Here is a 22,348-nt window from a genome sequence, read left to right as displayed (position 1 = left end):
TATTACTGTTACGTTTTATATCGAAGCGATATTATACAGTCAGAAAAATAATATCATGTCAGTTGTGTGTCAAAATAATAATATCATAAGATTTATATAGTTAATATCCGAAGGGCCATCATCTTTGTAAATAATATCAAATAGTGTGTCAGGATCAAAAATAATATCAGAATGGCTAAAAATGCAGAAAACGCTTGTTATCTATTTTTCCCTTTCAGACTCATTTCAAGCCCTATTAACTAGTAAAAAAAAATACTCTATTATGCTCTGGGAGAGTGGGAAAATAGTTGTCTACTACGGGTTCGGTCGAAACAAGCTTAAAACAGGTTTTTCAAAGTTTTCTATTTCCCAGGAAGATGACGGGAACACGAGTTTGGGCTCGGTTCAGGGTAGTTGGTGGTGGTTTGGGGAGGATTTTGGTGGGTAAAGAAGTTTGGAAGTGGTAATTCAGAGTTTGGGGTGGTGTAGGTGGGAAACACACTTCTCTCTCTATGGTTTCTCTCACCAAACCTCCATGGCCGGAGCTCGGTTTCACCTATTCCTTTGCTGGGTTTGGACGTGTTGGGGGTGAGAGAGGTGTGTGTTTGCTATGGTTTCAGAGGTAAGGGAAGAGGTGGTATTTATAGAGGAGTTTAGAGGGAGAGGAATGGAGAGAGATGGCCAGAGGTAGTGGCAGCCGGCTGGAAACAGATGAAATGTAGAGGATAAAAATGTTAAAGGAGTTGTAAAGATGAGATGTAGAGAATAAAATTGTTAACTGTGGTTAAAGTGGGTGGGGGTAAAGGTTTTTTTTTTTTCTCCACCAATGACCGGTTCTTTCGGTAACCTATTTTTTTGTTATGCCTAAGTTACACATTTAATGGTTTTAGTTATGCTTCAACTGGTTCTTTTATGCCATTTTTTATGGTGCTTCCAAAACGGAGGGAAACACCGAAGCATCTCCCTAATGTGTTAGAATTGCTATTTAAGGGAGTACAAGTGTGATTTATGTGTGTACTAGTATATAAGTGTGTGTGTGTGTGTGTGTGTGTAGTAGAACAAAGTTCCCATCTCTTTCTCTCTCATGTCCACGCCTATCTCTCTCTCTCTCTCGGCACCGCTCTCTCTCTCTCTCTCTCTCACTAAAACCCACCCTCTAAGCTCAAAATCTTGGCAATCAACCTCCATTTCATACTTTATACGTGATTTCAAGCTTGTGGTTCGTTGGATAGAGCTCGGAGAGGAGTGTTCTTGGAGGATTTCGAATTCAAAAAGCTAGGGCTCGATCAATCTGTTGGGTTTTGTTCTTTGAATTGAGGTAGAGATTTCTTGCTCATTCTATGTGTGTTATGAGTTGATTTTATGCATCAATCATGCATTAGATCAAGGCTTGTCGTTTGGGTTTCAAACTTGAAAAATCTATAGAATCGTAGCTGAAATCGCCAAGGGATCAATCCCCTTGTATAGGGGATCGATCCCCATGCTCTCTGGATTGGTTTTATTGTTGGGGTATCGATCCCCATGTTGTGGGGGATCAATCTCCATGCTCTCTTGGATAGTTTTGGTCCGTTTGATCCTCATTCGATTGTTTTGACCTTCGATTGCTTTTAACACCCTCCAAATACCTTTGAATCACTTCTTGACTTGTGTAGGTGTGATCAAAATTATGAGCTTTGACTAAAGAAGACTGTTTGACCCGCCAATTAGCGATGGGCACGTGGCAGTAAGGGCCGCGCGGAAGAAAAGTCTTGGTCAAACCTTGATCTAAGGAAAGACGATTGACTAGCCAATTGTGGAAGAACACGTGTACAAAAGTATGGGAAACCAACCGCGGAAGGTCTCCACTGGAAGGCACGCTCCGCGGAAGTCCGCGTGAGTTCGCGGAAGAAGGACGAAGACAAGTCCCGTTGCTAGAGTGGCCCACAACCATGGAAGGCCGTGGATGAAGTTCCGCGGGACACTACAATTTCAGGAATCAAAAGAGAGACTCAAATAATCTTTGGAGTTCCATCTGGGCCATGAGGCAAGGCCCGAAAGAGTTCCGATGAGATAACGATTGCCGTAGGTTGCGACCTTGCTTGAGCGGGAATATGGGAGATTCTAGTGGCTTGGTGGGTTGGGAAGAGGGTTGCGTTGCGGAAATTCGGGCTCTCCCGCTGAAATCTTTCGCGAGAGACCAAGATTTCCAAGACCTGGAGGTACAGCAGGGACACGTGTCAAGGTTTTATAGAAACACCATCATAGGCCTGACCTAGGCCCAGGTGCCCTATAAATACCCTTGACATTCCCTCTGATTTGACAGAGCTTGTAATGCCCCCAATTTTGGGTACGTTAAAGAAAACATTTTTATTACAAAAACTAAGGTGAGTCTGGCTCATTATTACAACATAACTCTCATGAGAGTACTTTTATTACACAAGGGAAGGGAACTAAGGTTCTTAACTACAGCTCCGCCTGCTCCTCCATCTAAGCCAGCTCTTCAGCTCCAAAGGCCTCCAAGGTGTACTGCTCACCTTGATCATCTACAAAGTCTGACACATTATACCAGCGTCGCCACAGATATAATATGTCAGGGTCACCAAAGGTAACACCATGAGCTATAAAAGCTCAGCAGAACAAACACATACCCGCTAACCCATAACTTACAAACAACAGGTTATACAATCATCGATTTCCACATGATACATGTATATACAGCTAACAATGACACATCCATATTCGTTAATCATCTATCGTTGGTGTCCAAGATTTCCATGTTTCTCCTACGCAACTCGTCGTAGACCGTGTCAACATTTTCATTTACAAATCAATCTTTCAAAAGCCATTTGTTTAGCACACCCAACCTCGGTTCCTCCGTTCCGGGTTCCCGAGTATCCTCACAATGGTTCCGCCGCACCGGGTTCCCATTGGCACACAAAATCTTGCATTGGCTCCTCTCCGCGGATAACCAAGCCATACCTCACCATGGTTCCGCCGGTCCGGGTTCCCATAGGAACGCACACAACCTCACAATGGTTCCGCTATTCCGGATCTCCATTGGAACACATACAACCAACTCACATTATGCCACCAAAACCGGTCATAATGTAGTTTCAAAAATATTTCCTTCCTCGGAAAACATTTCCTTTCATTAATCACACCCTAGGTGCCATGTTTCTACTTTCTCGGTTCTCGTGTCTCGTTTACATGCAAAGACTCCGCGGTAGGACAAAAGTAAGCATGAAACATTCTAACAAGATCATCCAATTCTATAATATACCACAAGTAACACATTCGATTTATGTATGCAAGCTCATACTCCTTGGAATATCAAAATATGAATACTTCGATTTACATGGTAACGTTTTAACTTTCGAAAACCGTTCTTTCTTAAAGATCAAACAACATACGTTTTACTTGGAATAAGTAAGTAAGTGAGTAAGGATAAACTTAGAGTTAGGGGTAAGAATAATCTACCTTGATCCGAAACTAGTCGGTGCCGAATAAGCTAGTTGGAAGTTTTCTACGGGCGGTGAAACTCGCAAATCTGGACCAAACTTTGGATGGCAGTAACTCAGTCAATATTTGGCCGAATATGATCGTTCTTGGGTCGAAATCGAAGCTCTCGAAGTGCTCTACAACTTTCGTGAAGGAAGTTGATCCTAGAAACTACTTTAGGTAGGAGAAAAATGGCGATAAAGGAGAAGACAGTATGCTGTCTGGAAATAGAAATCCGAAATTTTTACTGAACTTCGGATGCCAATATCTTTGTCATTTCTTCACCGATTTGGATGGTTCTTGGTTCTAACTTGAAGGTTTCGAAGTGCTCTACAACTTTTCCGAAGAGAGTTGGTTCCAAAAACTACTTTAAGCAGGAGAAAAATGAAGATTTGTGGAGGGCAGTAGGCTGTCTGGAAATGGAAATGGTTTTTAGAGAGAAGTGAGTGAGGGTGTGAGTTGAAAGGGTGAATGGGAGGTGCTATTTATAGCAAAACTTGGGCTCTTCCTTCTCCCCCATGGCCGGCCTCCCTCTCCTCTCTTTTCCCCATGGATTTTGCTCCATAGTCTTGTCATTTCAAGACCTTAGTCAAAGTCCTAGCCTTTCCTCACTTGTCAATCCAATAATAGGCCAAATCCTAGGTTATAATGAAGGTTCTATGGCTTGTCAAATCCTAGAATGGGTTGGCTTGTAAGAAAGAATAACATCATTGGCTAGGATTATACTTAAAGTAGTCTAGTCAAGGGTTGTCAAGTAGAATCTAGGTTGAGTGTACAATAAGTAGCTTGTGTAAGTGTCCAAAATTTGCACGCACACACACTCTCCCTCCCTCTCCCCATTCGGCCTCCCTCCTCTCTCTCTCCTTCGGATTCTCTCTCTCTCTCTCTCTCTCTCTCTCTCTCTCTCTTTGGTACATACATATATGTATATATGTGTACATGTATATATATGTGTGTCTAGGAAAGTAAGTCTAGGTTTAATAGGTTTTTAAGGCTAAAATCCTAGGGTTGCATGCATGCATGGCTAGGTTAACTAGTTTTGGAAGTAAAATGATGAGCTTCCTTGGCCCATGATTTTGTATGGTCAAATCAAAACCTTATTGGTAACTTGATAACCAATGACCAATGGTCAAAAATTTCCCTAGCATTCATGGACCAAAGGGTAAAGGAATATGGGTTATAAATAGGGTTTGAAATGATTACCCCTAAAAGTCTAAGGGTTCAATTAGGGTTTCGGGGGTTCAAAAGGCTCCAAGACGGTCAAAAAGGTCCAATTAGGGTTCGGGAAGTGTAACTAGGAGAAATGGTAGTTTGGTTTGTCCAACTAGTCGGTTGGGAGCTAACTCTAATTGCCACGTAGGACTCTTAGTCAAGAAAAACATTTTTTAAGGACTTAAATCTAATTATGATGGATTATTAGGATTTAAAACAAATATTAAAAGCAAATCCGAGTAATAAAAAAAATAAAATTCAAATATTTAACGAAATTTTTATTTATTGAAAATCAGGGTCGTTACAGAGCTGACTTTTTCTAGAGAGAGATTGGTGAACACTGAATTTGAGGAAGAAGAACATTCTTCCCCAGAGAAAAGGTGACCTCATCCAGTCAATCTAGGAAAAGTCAGTTATTACCGTCGCGGGAAAAAACAAGGGACATGCTATCTTTGTCTCTCCTGTACCTCTTGCTCCTTCCCTCACCCCACAAGATTTCTCCTCTTTTTCTCTCACTAATCATGGACCAATCGCACCTCTTCAGCTCATGCGAGATCTACACATAAGCGTACATCCGCGGAACCCCCAACCTACAACTTGATTGTTTGTATTTCAATTGGTTCATTGATCACTCTATCTCTTTCGATTCTCATTGTAAGGTAAAAATGTGTTGAATTCCATGAACATGTTATCTCTTTCGTCATCCTTGCCTTATATGTGTTTATATGGACATTGTGGCATAACAAGTTGAGCATTAAGGATTCTTTTGATGTTAGGTATGTTGTTATTAAGTAAGATTAGACAGAAGAACATAATTGGGAACGATAACACGAATACGAAGAAAAGCCACGGATCCACAGTACGATGCGATGCCGGAAATGAGACGCACGGGGTCGGAAATGCTCGAAAGTGCACAAGAAAGCCACGAATCCGCCGTATGGTGCGATGCCGGAATGAATATGGGACACACGGGGTCCCTAATGCCCGGAAACGAAAAGGACATACGTGACATAATGAAATCGAAGAACTTTATGGATTGCTAAGCTACGAGTGTAAGTGTGGTATTGGTTAACTAATCGTATATTCTCATTCTTGTTCATGTGGAAGCTTTGATGTTGCTATATTCTTTCCGGTGCATTAATCATCCCATTTACATATACCTTGAGCATAGTTATATCGACTAGGTGCGTGTTTGCTCAACCCTATCATTATTTCAGGTACACCTCAAGAACGTTGAGGTGGAATTCTTGGAATGCATGTTGATCACTTGTTTTGAAAGCTAGCTTGGGGAAATTACTTTGGCATCTTTTGCAAACTCTTTGAGAAATATAATCGTAATTTCGATATATTCTTTTGACATGAGAATATGTAATCTTTGAACTTCTTGTCTTTCGATTAACTATGGAATTTGGAGCCAGAGTGCCAATGTTGTAATCATTGAACTTGATGGTATTCTTAGAAATAGTCTATGGAAAAGTCTTTTGGGATATTTATATGTATTTTCCGTTGGATTTTCATTTACAGTTAATACTATTATTATGTTGAAAAGCGAGAGCGTGACATTTCCTCTTCCACAAGTTCCAAACATAGCACTAGTTTTCCACCGCTCTTTTCCCTGGCGCTGCTAGGCAATCCATCCTGGACTTGAACCAGAAGCCTCACCTGTGAAGTAAATCAACAAGCCTGGGCTGGGCCTACCCCAATCCCTAGAGGAGCCGTATGAGGCGGAAGCTCCACGTACGGTTTTGAGTAGTCACTTGCTAAACTAGACTAAAATGACAAAAATGAGAGAATCCTTTGGTGCAAAGATAATAAAGTAGGCTCACAGCAGTTAGTAAAGTCTACCATTAACAGCATTCATAACAGTTACCAACTTCGAAGGAGCAGTTTTTCTCTTGCTAATCTTAGGATACAAAATATTTGTATCCGAAAACAGTTAATTTACAGCAGTTAATTTACTACAGATTCTACATACAACTAGTATGTTATGGATTAAAACCTGTACCTAGGGTACAGAAACTCGATCATGAGCGGGTGGCTAGTCTCGCCAGTTTTGGAAGAACAAATTCTGTCATCACCTTTAACTGTAACTATGACCACCTTGGAGTAACAAATGTACAAACAAGGTTGATATTTTTCCCCCCCTTAAGAGATGTCCTAAATTCATTTCAAAACGTTATTATCAGGAGTGCTTCAAACTGATAGTGCCGGACCAACAAAGGAACCGTGCTCTTCAGCAGCCAATGCTTTGTCCTCTGCCGTCACAAAGAACAAACACAAAGTTTGGATTAATATGAGAGGAGAGAGCAAGAGATCATCAAAACATCCGAACACATATATCAAAAGGTAATTACAAGAAACACCCATTGAAACAAGGGAGACTGAAGATGGCATGGAAGGATGTGATTCAATATGTAGCTACCGTTGTTTCTGATGGTGTTTAAGAAAGCCCTAATAATATATTAAAATTTTCAAGTTCCGAATTTTCTATTCTTTTTTGTTATAAAAAAACCCTATGGGCTACCTATATGTTATAGAGATCGGTCCATTTATTCTTCTGATTCTATTTCGCGCTGAGAGTGATTATCACACTACAAACCTGTTTCACCAATCTTAGATACATCGAACTACCTTGGTCACAACCAAAGTGTAGAACAGCTGTAGTTTCCAAATAACTCCTTCATTCAGTTAAACACACAGCAAAGAAGTCATGGAAATATTTGGCGAATTACAGAATGCAGCTCACAAGTTGGATGGTTCAAGTTCTAAATTGATGATATCTACGATAAGCAATTCTAATAGCGTGAAATACACTGAAAGCGCATGCAACAAAACTAACAGATGCTTCTTTTGTTTTTTACCTGAATTTGTCAAGAGGGTGACAGTGTCATTGGCTGCCAGAGACGTAATCTCTTTTTGGACGTCAGTGCAGGCATTTGTTGGGCCCTTCATCTCATTATCTTTAACAGTTGCATCAGCTTCCACCGACACCTCTGAGTTCCTAGAGACCTGCAAGGTACAAGATGAAAACACAGATGTCAAGCATTCATCATATTGAAGAATCTTATCTAACACATCAGGAATTAGGCATGTTTAAGGGGTTATAACAGCGCTGTCATGGTTGAGTGTAGAAAACATCAGCAAACGAGGGACAGAGGAAGAAATCACAAAATATAAATAGTGGAAACTCTTCTTAGTAAGCTCTAGGAACTCACCAGAGTCATCTATGCTATTGTAATGTCTGCTCTATATTTGTCTCTTCGTTTTATTTTCTGTTTTCTCTTTTTCTGCATTTATCTCTCTCATATTCAAAAGGTAATAATCTCAATCACTTCGAGAACAGTTGTGTCACTTCCTAAAAGTTACGAACTACAAAAATGGTTGCTAGTGAACGTCTAATCAACATGAGTAGATTCATGTCATTTCTAAAAAGTTGAAAGGGGAGGAGAGGCAATGAAATCTGAGCCATGACAATATTTTTTATTTATTCGTATTGGTTTATGCCGTGGTTTGGATTTGATCGCCTTTTTCCATTAGCTCGTCGTAGCCCCATCCATTAAGCTATTTAATAACAGCGGATTTGGAGGTCGTGGTTCCAACCTAATGACATCAGATGGTTTGGACAAAATTCTGGAAAGTTTGAGAAATTATCTGTGCATTTTGGCTCCTTCTGAAAGAACTTGGCTGGATGCTAAAAAGAATTCTAGGTTTTTACTGTATACTAACCTTAAATAAGGATTCCAAACAGAGAGCTACAGTCCTAATCAGTGTTCTAAAAATCGGGATTAATCGGTAATTAATCAGCGAATTAATTGCTGGCGGGGGCCTATCCGACTAGATCCGACTAATTGCTATGCACCGATTAATCGTTCGAAGGTGGCCGACCACCCGACTAGCTCATTGCGACTTTTAGAACAATCGTCATAACTCCTAATAAGTCAGGCTTTCTGTTGTAAGGACGTGCAATGCTTCTAATTATATAAGTTCTCTAACTATTGACAACTTCGTTGGATCACACAATGCAACCCTAGCCCGAGGTGTGTTTGTTCCTGTAACATAACAGTAATGCTTCTCATAGTCCAAGCACAGCACGCCTCTTTTTCCACTCTAAACTATAGCCTAAAAAATCCATTTTGGATCAGATAAATACCAGAAAAGCACATATATGCTACCAGGCTTTAGCTGGAAAATTACAAAAGTTCAGCCTTAAATAAAGGCCACATAAGTTTAGTCATCACTTCTTCTAGTAGAGCTTTTTCTATCCGCGTTGCCATACACCATGTGCAATTTTGGAAGCTACTAACAGTCCAACAACAAAGTGGGCAAGGTCGGAGGATGCTGGTCATAGCATGGAATGCAATGAAGACAACTTTACATCAAAGTTACATTTTCAACTTCCACTAAATGCCTTCAGTGATTCAATAGCAAAAAGTGAATCATTCCGGTGTTTATAATTTGGACCTACTACTAAAATTGGTTTGTAGACAATCCTTAATTGCTTACTGCAAGCTGCACCAATATGTAGAACCACCTATCACCTGGAAAGAAATGGGTTTCATCATTTTTCTGCCATCCTCAACTCAAGGTCAGGACGCTGAGCATGGAAAAAAAACCTCAAGGTCAAAACATATTCAATCAGGCTAATTAGTCGCGACTTGCAAGTGTCATAAAGTGCTCAATTTGGGTCTGGTAAGCTAAACGAATAATTTTATATGCAATTCGCTCAGATAACTCAAATAATGAAGCATATCACTCCCTCCTTCCCCTATTGTTCGTCTTTTTTTGAAAATAGTAACACTTTCCGGATAACAATAAGGGGAATTTGCATTTCAGTGGGAGTTGAGACTAATAATGCCCAACTCATGGAGAGGATTTTTTGGAATTGCATAAATATGGAACGGAGGAAAAAAAAATTTCTCATCTATGAAACGGGAGAAAAAAAATTCCCCATACATGGAGTCGGTTGTAGTCGAATCTGGGTTTCCTAAGTTGCCTCTTCTATAGACCTAAGTTGCCTCTTCTATGAACTTCCTAGGTGTTCAATTTATTAAGCATTTCTTCAATCTCATTACCATTTCCGTTATTTTCTGAGAAATTTGGGATCTAGGTTACTTGTAGATTTGGGTTTTTAAAGTACTTTGAGATTAGTGTCTTTTGGGTAATCTTTTAGAAAGAGAAAGGATAGAGAAAATAAGGTGTATATTTTCTAGCATCCACTTTATACTTTTGCTTTTAAATTCTAGGAATTGCTACTTGAAATTTCTTGTTTGCTTTTACTTGAAAATGTGAAGAAGTTACGCTATTAGCTACTAATTTGCTTCACTGGCTGCTTTTCTTAGCAAAAATAAGGGGCAACTTAAGTCCATAGAAGAGGCAACTTAGGTTCATAGAAGGGGCAACTTAGGCCCATAGAAGGGGCAACTTAGGTTCAAACCTAGATTCGACTACAAACCGACTCCATGTTTTGGGATTTTTTTTTCTCCATTTCATGTATGGGGAATTTCAATTGGTCCGTTTCATGTATGGGAATTTTTTTTTCCTCCGTTCCATATTTATTTAATTCCGTAAAAACCTCTCCATGAGTTGAGCATTATTTGCCCCAACTCCCACTGAAATGCAAATTCCCCTAACAAATAAAGCACTTCTGCACATGATTTAAAGTTTTTTTCCCCGCACCAATTCGAAGAACTAATTATACACGGATATGTCGGATAGCGAGAGTAATACTTCAGACTAGAGAGCGCTACGGTGAAATTTGCGAGTAAAAAAGTTATGGATTTATTGTTTGATTTTCACACTATTGGGTCCTACAGTGAAATTTGCGAGTAACACAATTGTGTTGCTCGAGAGAGTGGGGTATGTTCTTGTCTAATATTGAATGGTACTCTCTCCGTCCCAATTTAATAGCCCCTTATGGGAGTTCGTGCTACTTTTCAATTGACTAAGAACATTGTATTATAGAACTAATCGAGATCTATCAAACAAGATATATATTGGATATAAATTTCATTACTAATATAAAGATATAACTAGTTTTTTATCCGGTTAGAATAGAACGAGGGACTATTAAATTGGGAGGGAGGTCGGAGGGAGTATTTGTTGTCATAAAATGGTTTTGCGATAAATTTTATACGGAAGTGCTTTATTGAAAAGCAGCAAAACTTCAAAAAAAAAAAAAAAAATTTGACAAACTGCAGGGGTTGGAGGGAGTATATTATTATTCACAAAAACTGGGGCTACTCAACTTGTGAAAAAGCTGATCAGATGGTATGAAGAAGACAAGGATTATTGGTCCTGTGAGGAACTGAACCATAAGATGACGGCCCTTAGCTGCTTGAAGGCTAGTTAGAGAGAGATCAGAAGAAAACAAGATGTAACACAAAAGCAACAGGGAAGGAGCCAGAACAAAATGCTTAATTGAATGAAAATCTAGCAAACATAGTATGCTGCAAGGGAAAACAAAGACCAAAAAACAAAGAAGAAAACTCCAGTGTTCTTCAACTAACAAATGTTGTATTTCCTTTTTCTGGCCTTGAGTATAGTTGGGGTCTGGTTTGATGGTGGCTGTTCTTGTTTAAGTTGCTGATTGCATTTGTTAGGTTGGTTTTCCAGTTTTTGCTTGCTGTTCCTGGAGTATGTCCCCCGGGTGATGTTGTTAGATTTCGCTTGCTAGTTTTTGTGTTTGTTGTTCCAGGGGTAGGTCCCCAGTTGAATCTTCTGTAAGGTTCTGTTGGCGTGGAATGAAATTTTAGTTACCAAATAAAAATGAAAAAAAGCAAAAGGTCAAGTAAGATAACAACCTCATGGGGCTGAGATGCATCAGAAGGTGCTGAAGTCGTCATATTTGGAGGGGCAGCAGCTTCCACATTCTTTTCATTAGCACCACCCGCTTGCCTATCAACTATTCTATCCTGGCTGATCGGTTTTGTGGTTTCTGAGTTAGATTTCTGATCAATATTCAGCTTAACGTTATTGATTTCCACAGCTCCCTTTCTCCTGATTTTAGAACATAGTACAACTGCTTTACTTAAAATTTTCAGGAAATATGCGTTTCAAGCAACCGACATTTCTCAATTTTCAAACATAGTGATGGAAAGCAATTACCTTCTAGAAATATCGTCAGCTTGGTTAAAGCTTAATTTGTTGGAAAATAATACTCCACGAAGAAGCTTTCCATCAATGATGGTTTCAATGGTGTAACCAACTGGGAAGCATTTGGTAACCTTGGCTTGAAATGTCCTCTTCCCTTGAAAAGGTTGGTATTCCCTCATGTATATGTTAGCTTTGCCTGCATTTGAGCCAGTGCCAATGAGATACGTTTATTAACAGAAAGCTAGTGCTTATTGGATATACAGCTTATATTCTTGGAAATCAAAAGTTTACCAACTGTATCATAACTTAAAAGAACTGACAGATACACTGATTGTCAGATATTAATAGTAACACTGCACAGAACTCTACAACACGAGTTTCTGAAATAGCTCCTTGCACAAGTCTGGCGCATAAACTACTGATTACAAACTGACTACCTTATTCCTTTTTTATTTGACAACTAAAGATATTACACTGAAGGCATCAAATTGGAACAGTCCTAAGTGACATTATTGAAAGCCTATCAATTGCAAAAATAGTTCAAATATCAATATGATGCATTATGAAATATTTGTTCAGACAACCAAACCTGGAGGAGTACTCCCTCTTAATCTCAGCAAAAGTCTCCCAGCAAGTTTACATGCATAACCTGAAGAAAAAGGCTGAAACCAGCCAAACCTTCTGGTCTGGAGACCTATTTTCATTCCAGTCACATCATTTCCAAATATTGGCTACATTGTGTGCTTATGCTCATGTATTGGTCCAAATTTTTAGCGCTATCTTCCTCAAACCAATACTGCTTATTTTCAGCACTGGCATGAATATTTTTTGTAAGCATTAAAGCAGCACAACTGTCTTCTACAATGTCTGGCACCCAACTTCAATCAAATTCAAAATCCTTTTGATTTGTTTTTTTTTATTTTTTTTATTTCTCTTGCAAATTCATTCTCCCATGGATGTCAAACAATTTTTCATATCAAAAGGCAAAAATTTGAAATGGAGTTTGACCTAAATTTGAAAGGTATCTACTCTTAAGTAGTCAGTTACTGTGCATGCTTTCTTTCTGATTTATGTTCTGCTTCACAGGAAATACTTACTAGCATAAACACCTTTACATGAATCCTTCACAGGCCTATAGTTGTGAGGTGTCTTGTATTAATTGTAATCTCCAAGTCACTGAAGAAGGCCTCTTAAGGGGCGGAACCATAGGTCGAGGGCTCAAAATATGAATTTTTTGCGGGATATGTTATGGATTTCAGAGTTAAGAGTTTTGGGGTGAGAAACTATTCAGAAGCCGACAGGTACAATAGAGAGGTTGTGGGTGAGAGTTGATAACCCTTTTTCTGCATATAATTCTTCACTTCCCTGGTGGACGTAGGCATAATGCAGAACCATGCATATCTTGTTTGAGTGATTGTTTTTGTTTTCCTTATTGCTCAGGGTACCAAGTCATCTTGTTCTCACATAACTACTTAATTTGGGAAGCTATATAGAGCTACCAGCATTGTTGGCTGCTCATGCTTAGCTTGGACACCGTGGGATGACATTTGGGCTTGTGGACGAACAGAGGCAGCTGCCTTAACCTTGTTCGACATTTGCTTATTTTTCGGCTAAGGTCGCGCCCAGCTAGCTTGAGCTTATCACTACACAGATGATAAAGGGTAATTTGCACTTACACCCCCTGTACTATCACTGATTTGAAGATACACCCCTTATACTTCAAATTTAAGCACTTACACCCCTTATATGTAAAAATACAGGGGGTGTAAGTGCAAATTCCCCTTCTTTCACTTCAAAGTACAGGGGGTATAATTGCAAATTACCCATTGATAAATGAGTGAGAAAGAAGAAGATAAGGCTCGTCTTCATCAAGTCCTAACACCAAATGCACATTTTTCTAATTCTAGCAGAAATTCTATGGAAAAGTGAAGAAATCTGAGTTAGCGCAAGGCATCTGATCTTCTAGGCTTCCAGTGATTCTCAGAAGCAACACTGGAGACAATGGGAAGAGTGAAGAAAAAGGCCTTCTTTGTAGGGTTGGCAACTTGGCACAATGTCATTTCTATAGGAATCTAAGAACTATTGTATGGACTTATATATGGACGTGTAGCGCAAGCTACAACGCAATTCGCGTACTTTCTTCATCACAAGCAGAGCTAAAATCATCGTTGGAACTTGGAAGGTAAGCACATACCATTGGTTCAAAAAGAAATGCCAAAAGGTTATTACAGAGAGGATATACACCCAGTCATTTTGGGTAGAAGTATGTGACCAGGGAACGCTAATACTCTAGCGAATTACACTTTGGTGCGCATGTTCGGAAACATGGCACAATTCCATTCCAAAACGGGAAATTCAGCCATCCAAAGTGGTCCCCATGGTTTTTTCAGAAAATCAACTTATTAAGGTAAAAATCTACAGGGAGTCGAATTTTGGCTTGATAAACTGACAAAAAATTGGGTCATTAGGCTAAATAGTTTTGTTCCACATTCCCGTTCCCGTTCCTCATACTAGTATGACGCGTTTCAGGTAACATATGGAAATACACAACTCATAACCAAGCTGGGACATTAAATTAAAGGGAGTTAACTCAAGTTCATGGGCAGGCCAACAATATCTACAAGGATCACAAAACGAAGAGAGAAACTAAGCCTTCACCAAGTTGTTATTGCAGCCTAATAATATCTACAAAGATCACACAAGGAAATGTAATACAAAGTGACTAGTTGTGTGACTATTTTAAAAAAAGAAGAGACAAAACCATGTCCAGGAATAAAGAAAGAAAACAGGTGTTCTAATTCCAATTTAATTATTCTCCATGTTTTTGACAAACACCTTTTTCATTTGCCACCTTGAATGGTCAAACTTCTCTGGCTGATGTAGGTAGATGATAAAGGGAATGAGATTACAAACATTTTACATCAGTAGAGTAAAATGACATTCTTGCCAGGTGAGAAATTGTTCTAAGATGTAGTAAATGATAAAAGCAATGCGATTACATATATTTTTCTATCAGTATAGTAAAATGCCACACTTGCTAGATGATAAATCATTATAAGATGTAGTGTGTTAGTTCTTACTTGGTTCTATACTTGGCATGGGAATCGGTTGGTAAAGATCAGCATTTGTATCAATTCTGACCAAGGCCTTATCATATGCAGGAGGAGTAAACATATTCTGTTCTTGGCACTTTAACTTCAGTTGCTTCCTCAAAGACAACTTCTCTAGTCGTCGTTCATCTCGCTCGTTTTCCGTTGTAAGTCCTAATCATAAATTCCGTAGTATGAAAACCATAGATTGAACCATAGCTCATAATTACATAGTTCTACAGACTACTGATTGGTTATTTAGAAGCACCAACAAAATTTAAATTTGACAACTAAAACCTGTGTGCAAGTAATACATGTCGTCCAATGCTTCAAGATTCTTATTGCAACCACCAAGAAATGCAAGAATACCGCTCCTTTGTGGATCCAAACTGTCCCCAGCCATGGAAAATCTGGCAGAAGGCCCCTCGCCAGTAGCTGCAACCATGGTCCACACACCAGTATCTACAAAAGGATTGAACATTATGAGCTTCAAATGGTACCATACATATGATGAATAATAGACTAAAACTTCTCTCTCAAAACTGCTCACCCAGAAGAAATATAAGTGGTTCAAACATTATATAACCCAAGGATCAGAACTTGGATATTGACTCACTGACTTGCAAGCTGTACAATCTGATTATTCAATATACCATCATATACAGGTCTCATGGATCTCATCTCACCAACTAGACCAAGAACAAATGTCAAACAGGGGGCATTCAAGAAGATTTCCCAATTGCATAGATTATAGCAACTCATTTTGAACATATTTGGAAAAGAACCCAGAGAACAAGGTGCATATGTGTAGTGACTCTTAATGCCATTTAGTGTCTCCCAACCAGGTCATTACATACCAACATCAAGCATATAGATGTCATCATATAGGCTTGACTCGTCAGTGAAGCCCCCAAAGACGAACAAGTTCTTCCCCAAGGCCACGGTTGTATGCCCACCTCGAGGTGGCAAGAGTTGGCCTGAAGTTTCTAGCTTGCTCCACACAAGATTATCTGGTAAAACAGAGATAGTATAGCTATTATTAGCCAAAATGCAACTAGTACTGGCTCAACAATGGGTAGTCTTTCTCAACGTAAGTTATAACCTATCGGTCCTATCCTATCTCGGGAATCATTATGAGCAATTTAAAGAAGAATTCAATACCTGCATCAAGGATATGAACATCAGATAGATAATAATCATATGAATCTTCACCACCAATTATGATGATTTTGTTTTTCCAAGATGAGCAAGTATGGCTATCACGCTTTGCTGGTGGGCTGCCCGATGTAGAAGCATGATTCCATACAAAAGTCACTGCAAAAGGAAAATGAATAACAACTATAAAAAAAAGAAAACAATTCACAAGGCAAGCAACTTTCTCCTTTCCACTTTGGTCTCCAAAAGTCTGGGATTCATGGAAATCCACAGCCCTTGAAAATATATGAAGCATAAAACCTATGCTTTATCCACCACCAGGCTTAAATTAATCAATACCCAAGCTGAAAGGAAAATCCTGTAAAGTGTAGACGTTGACTTAAAAGTTAAGTAACAAGAAATGAAAAGAAAAACCTTGCTCCAACCAACAGTAACGGAGAATGGTAAGTTTCCAGTGATATGAGAAGACTGGTTTTGTGTCTATTCCATACACTTATTCAACAGAAAAAGGACTAGTCCATGTACTTACCTGTATTTAGAATGTAGAGATCATCATAAAACTCCTCATCAGAATTATTGGAAGATTTTCCGCACCCACCAAATATGAAAAGTCGTTTGCCAATGAGTGCTGCACTGTGGCCTTCCCGTGCATCTGGTCCTTCGCCTCTTACACTTGGCGAGATCCATGTATTTGAAGCTACATTTATATTCAACCCATTAGCTAGTATAGGTCAAAGTCATGCATAATGTAATGGACAAGAAACAAGCCAACGTGAACATGTAGGATTCCATAGAGTTCTTCAGTATCATTAAGCTGAAACCTTTTCTTTTTTTAAATCTTGAAGGCACTAATAATTGAACTGAGGATAAAAATGCTGGGGGCTGTTTTCAAAGGTTGAAAAATCGCTTCCACACAATGATAAAAGGAAAACGAGCAAAAGTGGCTGCATCTGCATGTGCTAAGATTCACCTAGTCCCTCCAATAACTCGTCTAAACCATCAATCTCAATTTAGAAAACACTGAACAACTGGTAATAAGATTTCAGAAGAATACAGGAGTGGAACATTTATGAGACATTTGTGTTTTGTGAGCTGTATGTATGAAGGCAGACACTTTGTGGGTCAAGCGGGTGCACACCTACATTAACGGCCAGTGTTTTTGGGCCATGGAGATTCCGTTTGATGCATCTTGGACAATGAGGAAGGTGCTGAGTAGTAGCGAAGTTGGACAGCCGCTCATGCAATACAGTGTTGGGAATGGAAAGTCCACATTTTTGGGGGGAAGATATTTGAGGGCAAAGGTTTCTTAAATTCTTCACCATGGGAAGTGGAAATGGCCTAGGGCCAGGAGTAGAACTACCCAAGACATTATTGCTCACACCCCCGGTAATCTACTGCCTGACCTAATAAGGTTCAGTTTGGTGGTTGCCTCATTCTAGTGGAATATTTTTAGTCCGCTCTGCCTGGAATGCTGTCAGACACAAATATCCAGTTAAATACTAGAGACTAGAGTAACATGATTTGAGTTGGCAAGGTAGTGCCTAGATGGACTTTCATTTTCTGGTTGGCTGGACGCCAAAGACTGGGCACCAGGGATATAGACTTGCTGGTTGGGGAGTGGTGGACTGGTGGTGCATTCTCTTTGTGTCCTATGCAATGGGGCAACTAAACATCACCAACAACTGTTTTTTTAGTGTCCCACTGTCCCTTCTCAATGTCTATTTGGCTGCATATGATGAGGAAGAATAAAGTGCAGGGGTCCCAATGAGGCTAGAGTCACTTCTTGATTGGTATGCTCAAAATGTGATAGGGAAGAATCTTGGTGGCATTTTAATGAGATGTTCTCTAGCTGCTTCTGTGCATAACCTTTGGTGGGAAGGGAATCAAAGTGTATCCATGACTGCAGAGGTGTTGATTGATAGAATAATGCGATCGCTGCTCTATGAGAGGTGTGGCAAACACTCAAAGAAATAAGGACCCGTGTGAGAATTGGGGCATCCCTGGGGGATCCTACGTACGGGAGGGAGCTACGTTCTTTGGGGCTGCTCTTTCTGTCTGTAGATTAGCATTGTGTACATGTCCGTAGGTTCTTTCTTTCCTTCTAGTGTTGTTTTAGCTGTTACTGTTACATTGTATGGTTTCTTGGTGTTGCAGGTTGTGTTTTCTTTTTCTGGGGTTTGCCCCTGTGCCGGTTTACTCTTGGATTGGGTTGTCAATGAAATGTGTGCCTCTCATAAAATAAAATAAAAAGGCGCCAGGAAACTAGGAACTGGAACAAGCTGATAGTCCACTTGGAATTCAGAGTGTCAATATTAACAAGAGATGTCACCAGAACTTGCACAAGATGTGGAGAAGGCCAATTTATCAATTTCTCCAATTACTTTAGTCAAATAACATTGGCTTAGCTATCCATGCATACTTTAAACTTAATGGTTCGAATTGAATAATAGAAATTGAAAACGCAAAAGAGAAAAATACGTGGCAACTCACAGGTGTCTAAAATATGCAAATCCCTCAGTGGGTTCCTTCCATCTGTACCCCCAAACACAAACAAATTATCCCCAACAGTGGTACAGCTGTGGCTGTCCCTTGGCGCCGGAGGTGTGCCTTTTATCACAGGCTGACTCCAAGTTCGTGTTGCTTCACAAAGGAATAAAACGAAACAAATGAGATACTTAAATGTAAATGGTAAAAACACCCACCTACAAAAATGAACTCACACCACTGCGAATATGGAATCCGAACACCCCCATTCCATTTTGAACACAAAGGATAGAGAGGGCATAAGTCAACCGAAAAACAACACCTTGGCCCGTTTGATAAACTTATTAGACCTTGGGATTGGACTACCAATCCCAAGGGACTACCAATTCTTTGTTTGGTAACCCAAAATGGATTAGGACTATTAGTCCCTTGGGACTAGTAAGGTGGGCTTTAGGGGGTATTATGAATTCCCCGGGGGAGATGGTATTACCAATCCCAACCCAACCCCCAACACATTCTCATTACCAATTCCTTCTATCAATCAAATCCCATCATCTAATCCCATCACAAACAAACATGATATTAATAATCCCATCGTCCAATCCTATCTCAAACAAACATACTCATTACTAATCCCTTCTCATTATCAATCCCAATCCTAATCCCATGTCCTTACGAATCCCACCCATCTATCACTGTTATCAAACGGAATTTCTTATTCCATCGGCAATCACACCATTCCCCCTCAAGTTTCCTTTTTTTCTCTGCGCTTATTTGCTGATACATATGTTCAATTTTGCCCCTCCAAGATTCCAAATGTACCCCCTTAAAACTCTTTTGGTTAGTAGTTTAGTATTTCAATAAAAATCCATGTTCTCTCTCTCTCTCTCTCTCTCTCTCTCTCTCTCTCTCTCTCTCTCCCCCCCCCCCCCCCCCCCCCCCCCCCCCCCCGGGGGGGCAACCAAGGTTCACCACAGCAGTAGACCTGTAATCCACTTGCAACATACAACTTTGGTACTGGTGAACATTGTACATATCTTACCCATCCCCATATCTTACCTATCCCAATCCCACTTCTGTATTCAAATTAATGCCATTCTTCTAAAATAAAGACTACCCCCAATGGTATAACCAAAAATAAAAAATTTCTAAAGTTAGCAATGTTGGTCCAAAATATGACTCACAATGGTATAATCAAACTTAGAAACCCTTTAGCCAATAACCAAAACTAGCAACCTTTTCTCTTTGATAACCAAAATTTGGGACCACACTCTCTCTTTCTCTATCCTCACATCACTATCAATGGACCCACCCACTTATATTTATTCCCAACTCTCCCTAGCTCTCTCTACTAAAAATGAGTTTTTGATTATGGACCATTGTGGGACTTGAGATTGTTAATCTTAGCGCCTTCTTAAATGGATAACTAAAAGATGACGTAACAAGTTTTGATTATCCAATTTTGGCTATGCCATTGGAGATACCCTGCAAAAGGGGTTTTCCATTTTTCCACTCCAGTCTTGTTTCAAGCTAGTTTCCCCTCCTGAATAGCTATTCTCCATCACCGTCCCAAAGGACCATTGAGTCCAAAACAACTTCCGCACATGAAACTAACAAAACCCTAGAGGGAGGGAGAACTTCTATAACAAAAAAGGTAAAAAATTTCTGTTTAAGAATACTATCAATCAAAGGAACAAGACCTCTATCTGGGGAAAAAAAAAATACGCACCAGTTTCGAAGACGTGCACTTGGTTGGTCTGGGAGTTATCTTTGCCGTACCCACCGAAAACGTAGAGAAGCTTTCCCCCTCTAACGGCGTTGCAAGTGTGTCCCCACCTCTTTCCGGGCCCACCCATCGGGCCCATCTCCCGCATCTGCAACTTCTCCCACCTCATTTTCCAGATTGAACCCAGACCCGCAAACCCAGATGGGGGAAATTAAGAGAGAGAGAGGCGATTGGGTTTTTGGGTGTTCGGTTGGGTTCATGCAAACACGGACAAACAGCCATTAACAAGTGTCGCAGAGGGGGGGAAATATTGGAAACATGGAGGGGTAATTTGGGGAACATAAAAATTGTTAAAAGTGATGAAGAGGATCTGTGGGATGGACACGTGGAGAACACAAGTAGGACCCACTTCTTTTTTTGGCTATAAATGAAAGTGCACCTATGTGTACGAATAGAAGCTAAAACCATGTCATGTGCGAGTGGGCATTATTTAGTAAGGGTATTATTCGGTCGGGTCGGTTCGGTTTGATTTGGAGTGGATTAGCCGGACTCTAATCAAGTTAGGGGTATATAATTCGGGGACCGATTCCGACTGGTTAATTTCGGTTGATTCAGTTTGGGGTGAGTTTGGTCCTCCCGAAATGAGCCTTAGCTGGGCCATTTGAGCAATTTTTAAAAACTAACAATAGACTACAGGCCATGTTTGAGCCATTTTTTCACCTATATTTGGGCCATTTTCACATATTTCTCACCCATACCATTTTCAACCTTAAGTCAATCACTCATATTTGGGCCATTGTACATGTTTTTTTTTTAAATACCAATTGAAAAGAAAATAACATACAACAGGCATGCTCAAACAATTACAACTTTTACAAGTACTCTTCCACCTGTTTTTTTTTTCCAATTGGTTGGAAAAATCTTCTACTCTAGTGTATATAACTTGGAGGAGAGAAAGTAATTTAGAACAGAGAGAGCAATCGATTGGAAAATTTTGCAAAAACATAAATAAATCAAGCAATGAAATTCAAAAAAAAAAAAAAACAGTAAGAGCCAGAAGTTAGCAATTCAAAATTTTGTTTGATTCTGTAATTGTTGCTAGCATAATTCAAAAATTTGTTTGAAGTTAGCAATTCAAAACAGTAAGAGCCAGAAGATTAAAACAATTTATATAAATATGTATAATATATATGGTTCGGTCAATTCGGTCCTACATCGGTTCGGTCCGCATTCGATTCGGTTCAATTCGGTCCATATAGATTTTTAGAAAATCGAGACCGAACCGGCTTAGGTTCGATTCGGTTCAGTCCACCCCGAACCACCAAAAAAACGCCCCTAGACCGACCGAAGACCGAACCAATCGGTCGATTTTTTCGGTCCGGTCGGATTTATAACAGCCCTATTATTTAGGGTGGATTTGACTTTAAAAGTCAAATAGTAATTTATTTTTTTGTTTTTATTAAAAAATTACATTTGTTAGTTTTGTGTCAAATTTTTATGACTTATTGGGGTGTTTCGCTTTTGCCATTTAAAAAATAAGTACTTCTTTGTAATTTTTAAGCTTAAAAATAATAGGCTTAGTGAAATAAAAATATATACAATATGGATCTTGTTTGATAAATCTCGTCGAGATCTATAAAATCCTTCAAAAAAAATTTAAAAATTATTTTTACAAGCTCATTGTTTTTAAGCTTGAAAATAGGTCCTTATTTTTTATCCACTTTGTCTCTTTTTAACTGTCTTGCTTCGTAACTCCAACTTATTAAAAAGACATCATCATTATACCTTTCACATCAATTTTTTCCTTCACTTTCCCTACTTACCCATCATTATTACACTTTTACTCATTAACTTTTCAAAATGGAATATACTTTTAGTGACAAAATAGACAATGCACCAATTTTTACCCATTAACTATATCAAATGGACACTTATTAAGAGGCATCCCAAAATGAAATACTGGACTCTAAATAAGGGACGGAGGGAGTAAGTACTTATTTGAGAAAATGGAACGGGGTTTGATTCGTCTTAGCGAGAGAAATCGAAAAAGTATAAAATTTTGATTGAAACTCATAATTTTTTTTTTAAAAAGACCAAAAAAAAGTTAGAAAAATTTGTCTATTTGATTTATTTT

General features: G+C 39.3%; 1 protein-coding gene across 1 annotated transcript; it reads right to left on the bottom strand.

Annotated features, from left to right (window-relative positions):
* Positions 1–6,499: 6,499 nt before the first annotated feature.
* On the bottom strand, positions 6,500–20,506 carry LOC131299155 (uncharacterized). Its single transcript, XM_058324749.1, has 11 exons — positions 20,218–20,506; positions 18,495–18,644; positions 16,534–16,701; positions 16,011–16,163; positions 15,707–15,859; positions 15,147–15,311; positions 14,841–15,023; positions 11,773–11,956; positions 11,469–11,664; positions 7,530–7,677; positions 6,500–6,923 (listed from the first exon to the last, which is right to left on the bottom strand). The coding sequence occupies exons 1-11, from the start codon at positions 20,381–20,383 to the stop codon at positions 6,862–6,864; spliced, it is 1,728 nt and encodes a 575-aa protein (XP_058180732.1). The 5' UTR covers positions 20,384–20,506; the 3' UTR covers positions 6,500–6,861.
* Between the last annotated feature and the right edge of the window lie 1,842 nt (positions 20,507–22,348).

Source organism: Rhododendron vialii, chromosome 8a, assembly GCF_030253575.1.
Source record: "Rhododendron vialii isolate Sample 1 chromosome 8a, ASM3025357v1".
Classification (NCBI taxonomy): domain Eukaryota; kingdom Viridiplantae; phylum Streptophyta; class Magnoliopsida; order Ericales; family Ericaceae; genus Rhododendron; species Rhododendron vialii.
Note: the sequence above shows the minus strand (reverse complement) of the source record. Positions and strands in the feature narration are given on the sequence as shown.

Excerpts from the sequence above, each read along its gene's own strand:
- LOC131299155 (XM_058324749.1), bottom strand. The coding sequence starts at position 20,383 with ATGAGGTGGGAGAAGTTGCAGATGCGGGAGATGGGCCCGATGGGTGGG. Across the intron at positions 15,312-15,706 it reads CATCTATATGCTTGATGTTG|ATACTGGTGTGTGGACCATG; the intron begins GTATGTAATGAC and ends ATCCTTTTGTAG. Across the intron at positions 11,665-11,772 it reads GCTGACGATATTTCTAGAAG|GAGAAAGGGAGCTGTGGAAA; the intron begins GTAATTGCTTTC and ends TTCTAAAATCAG.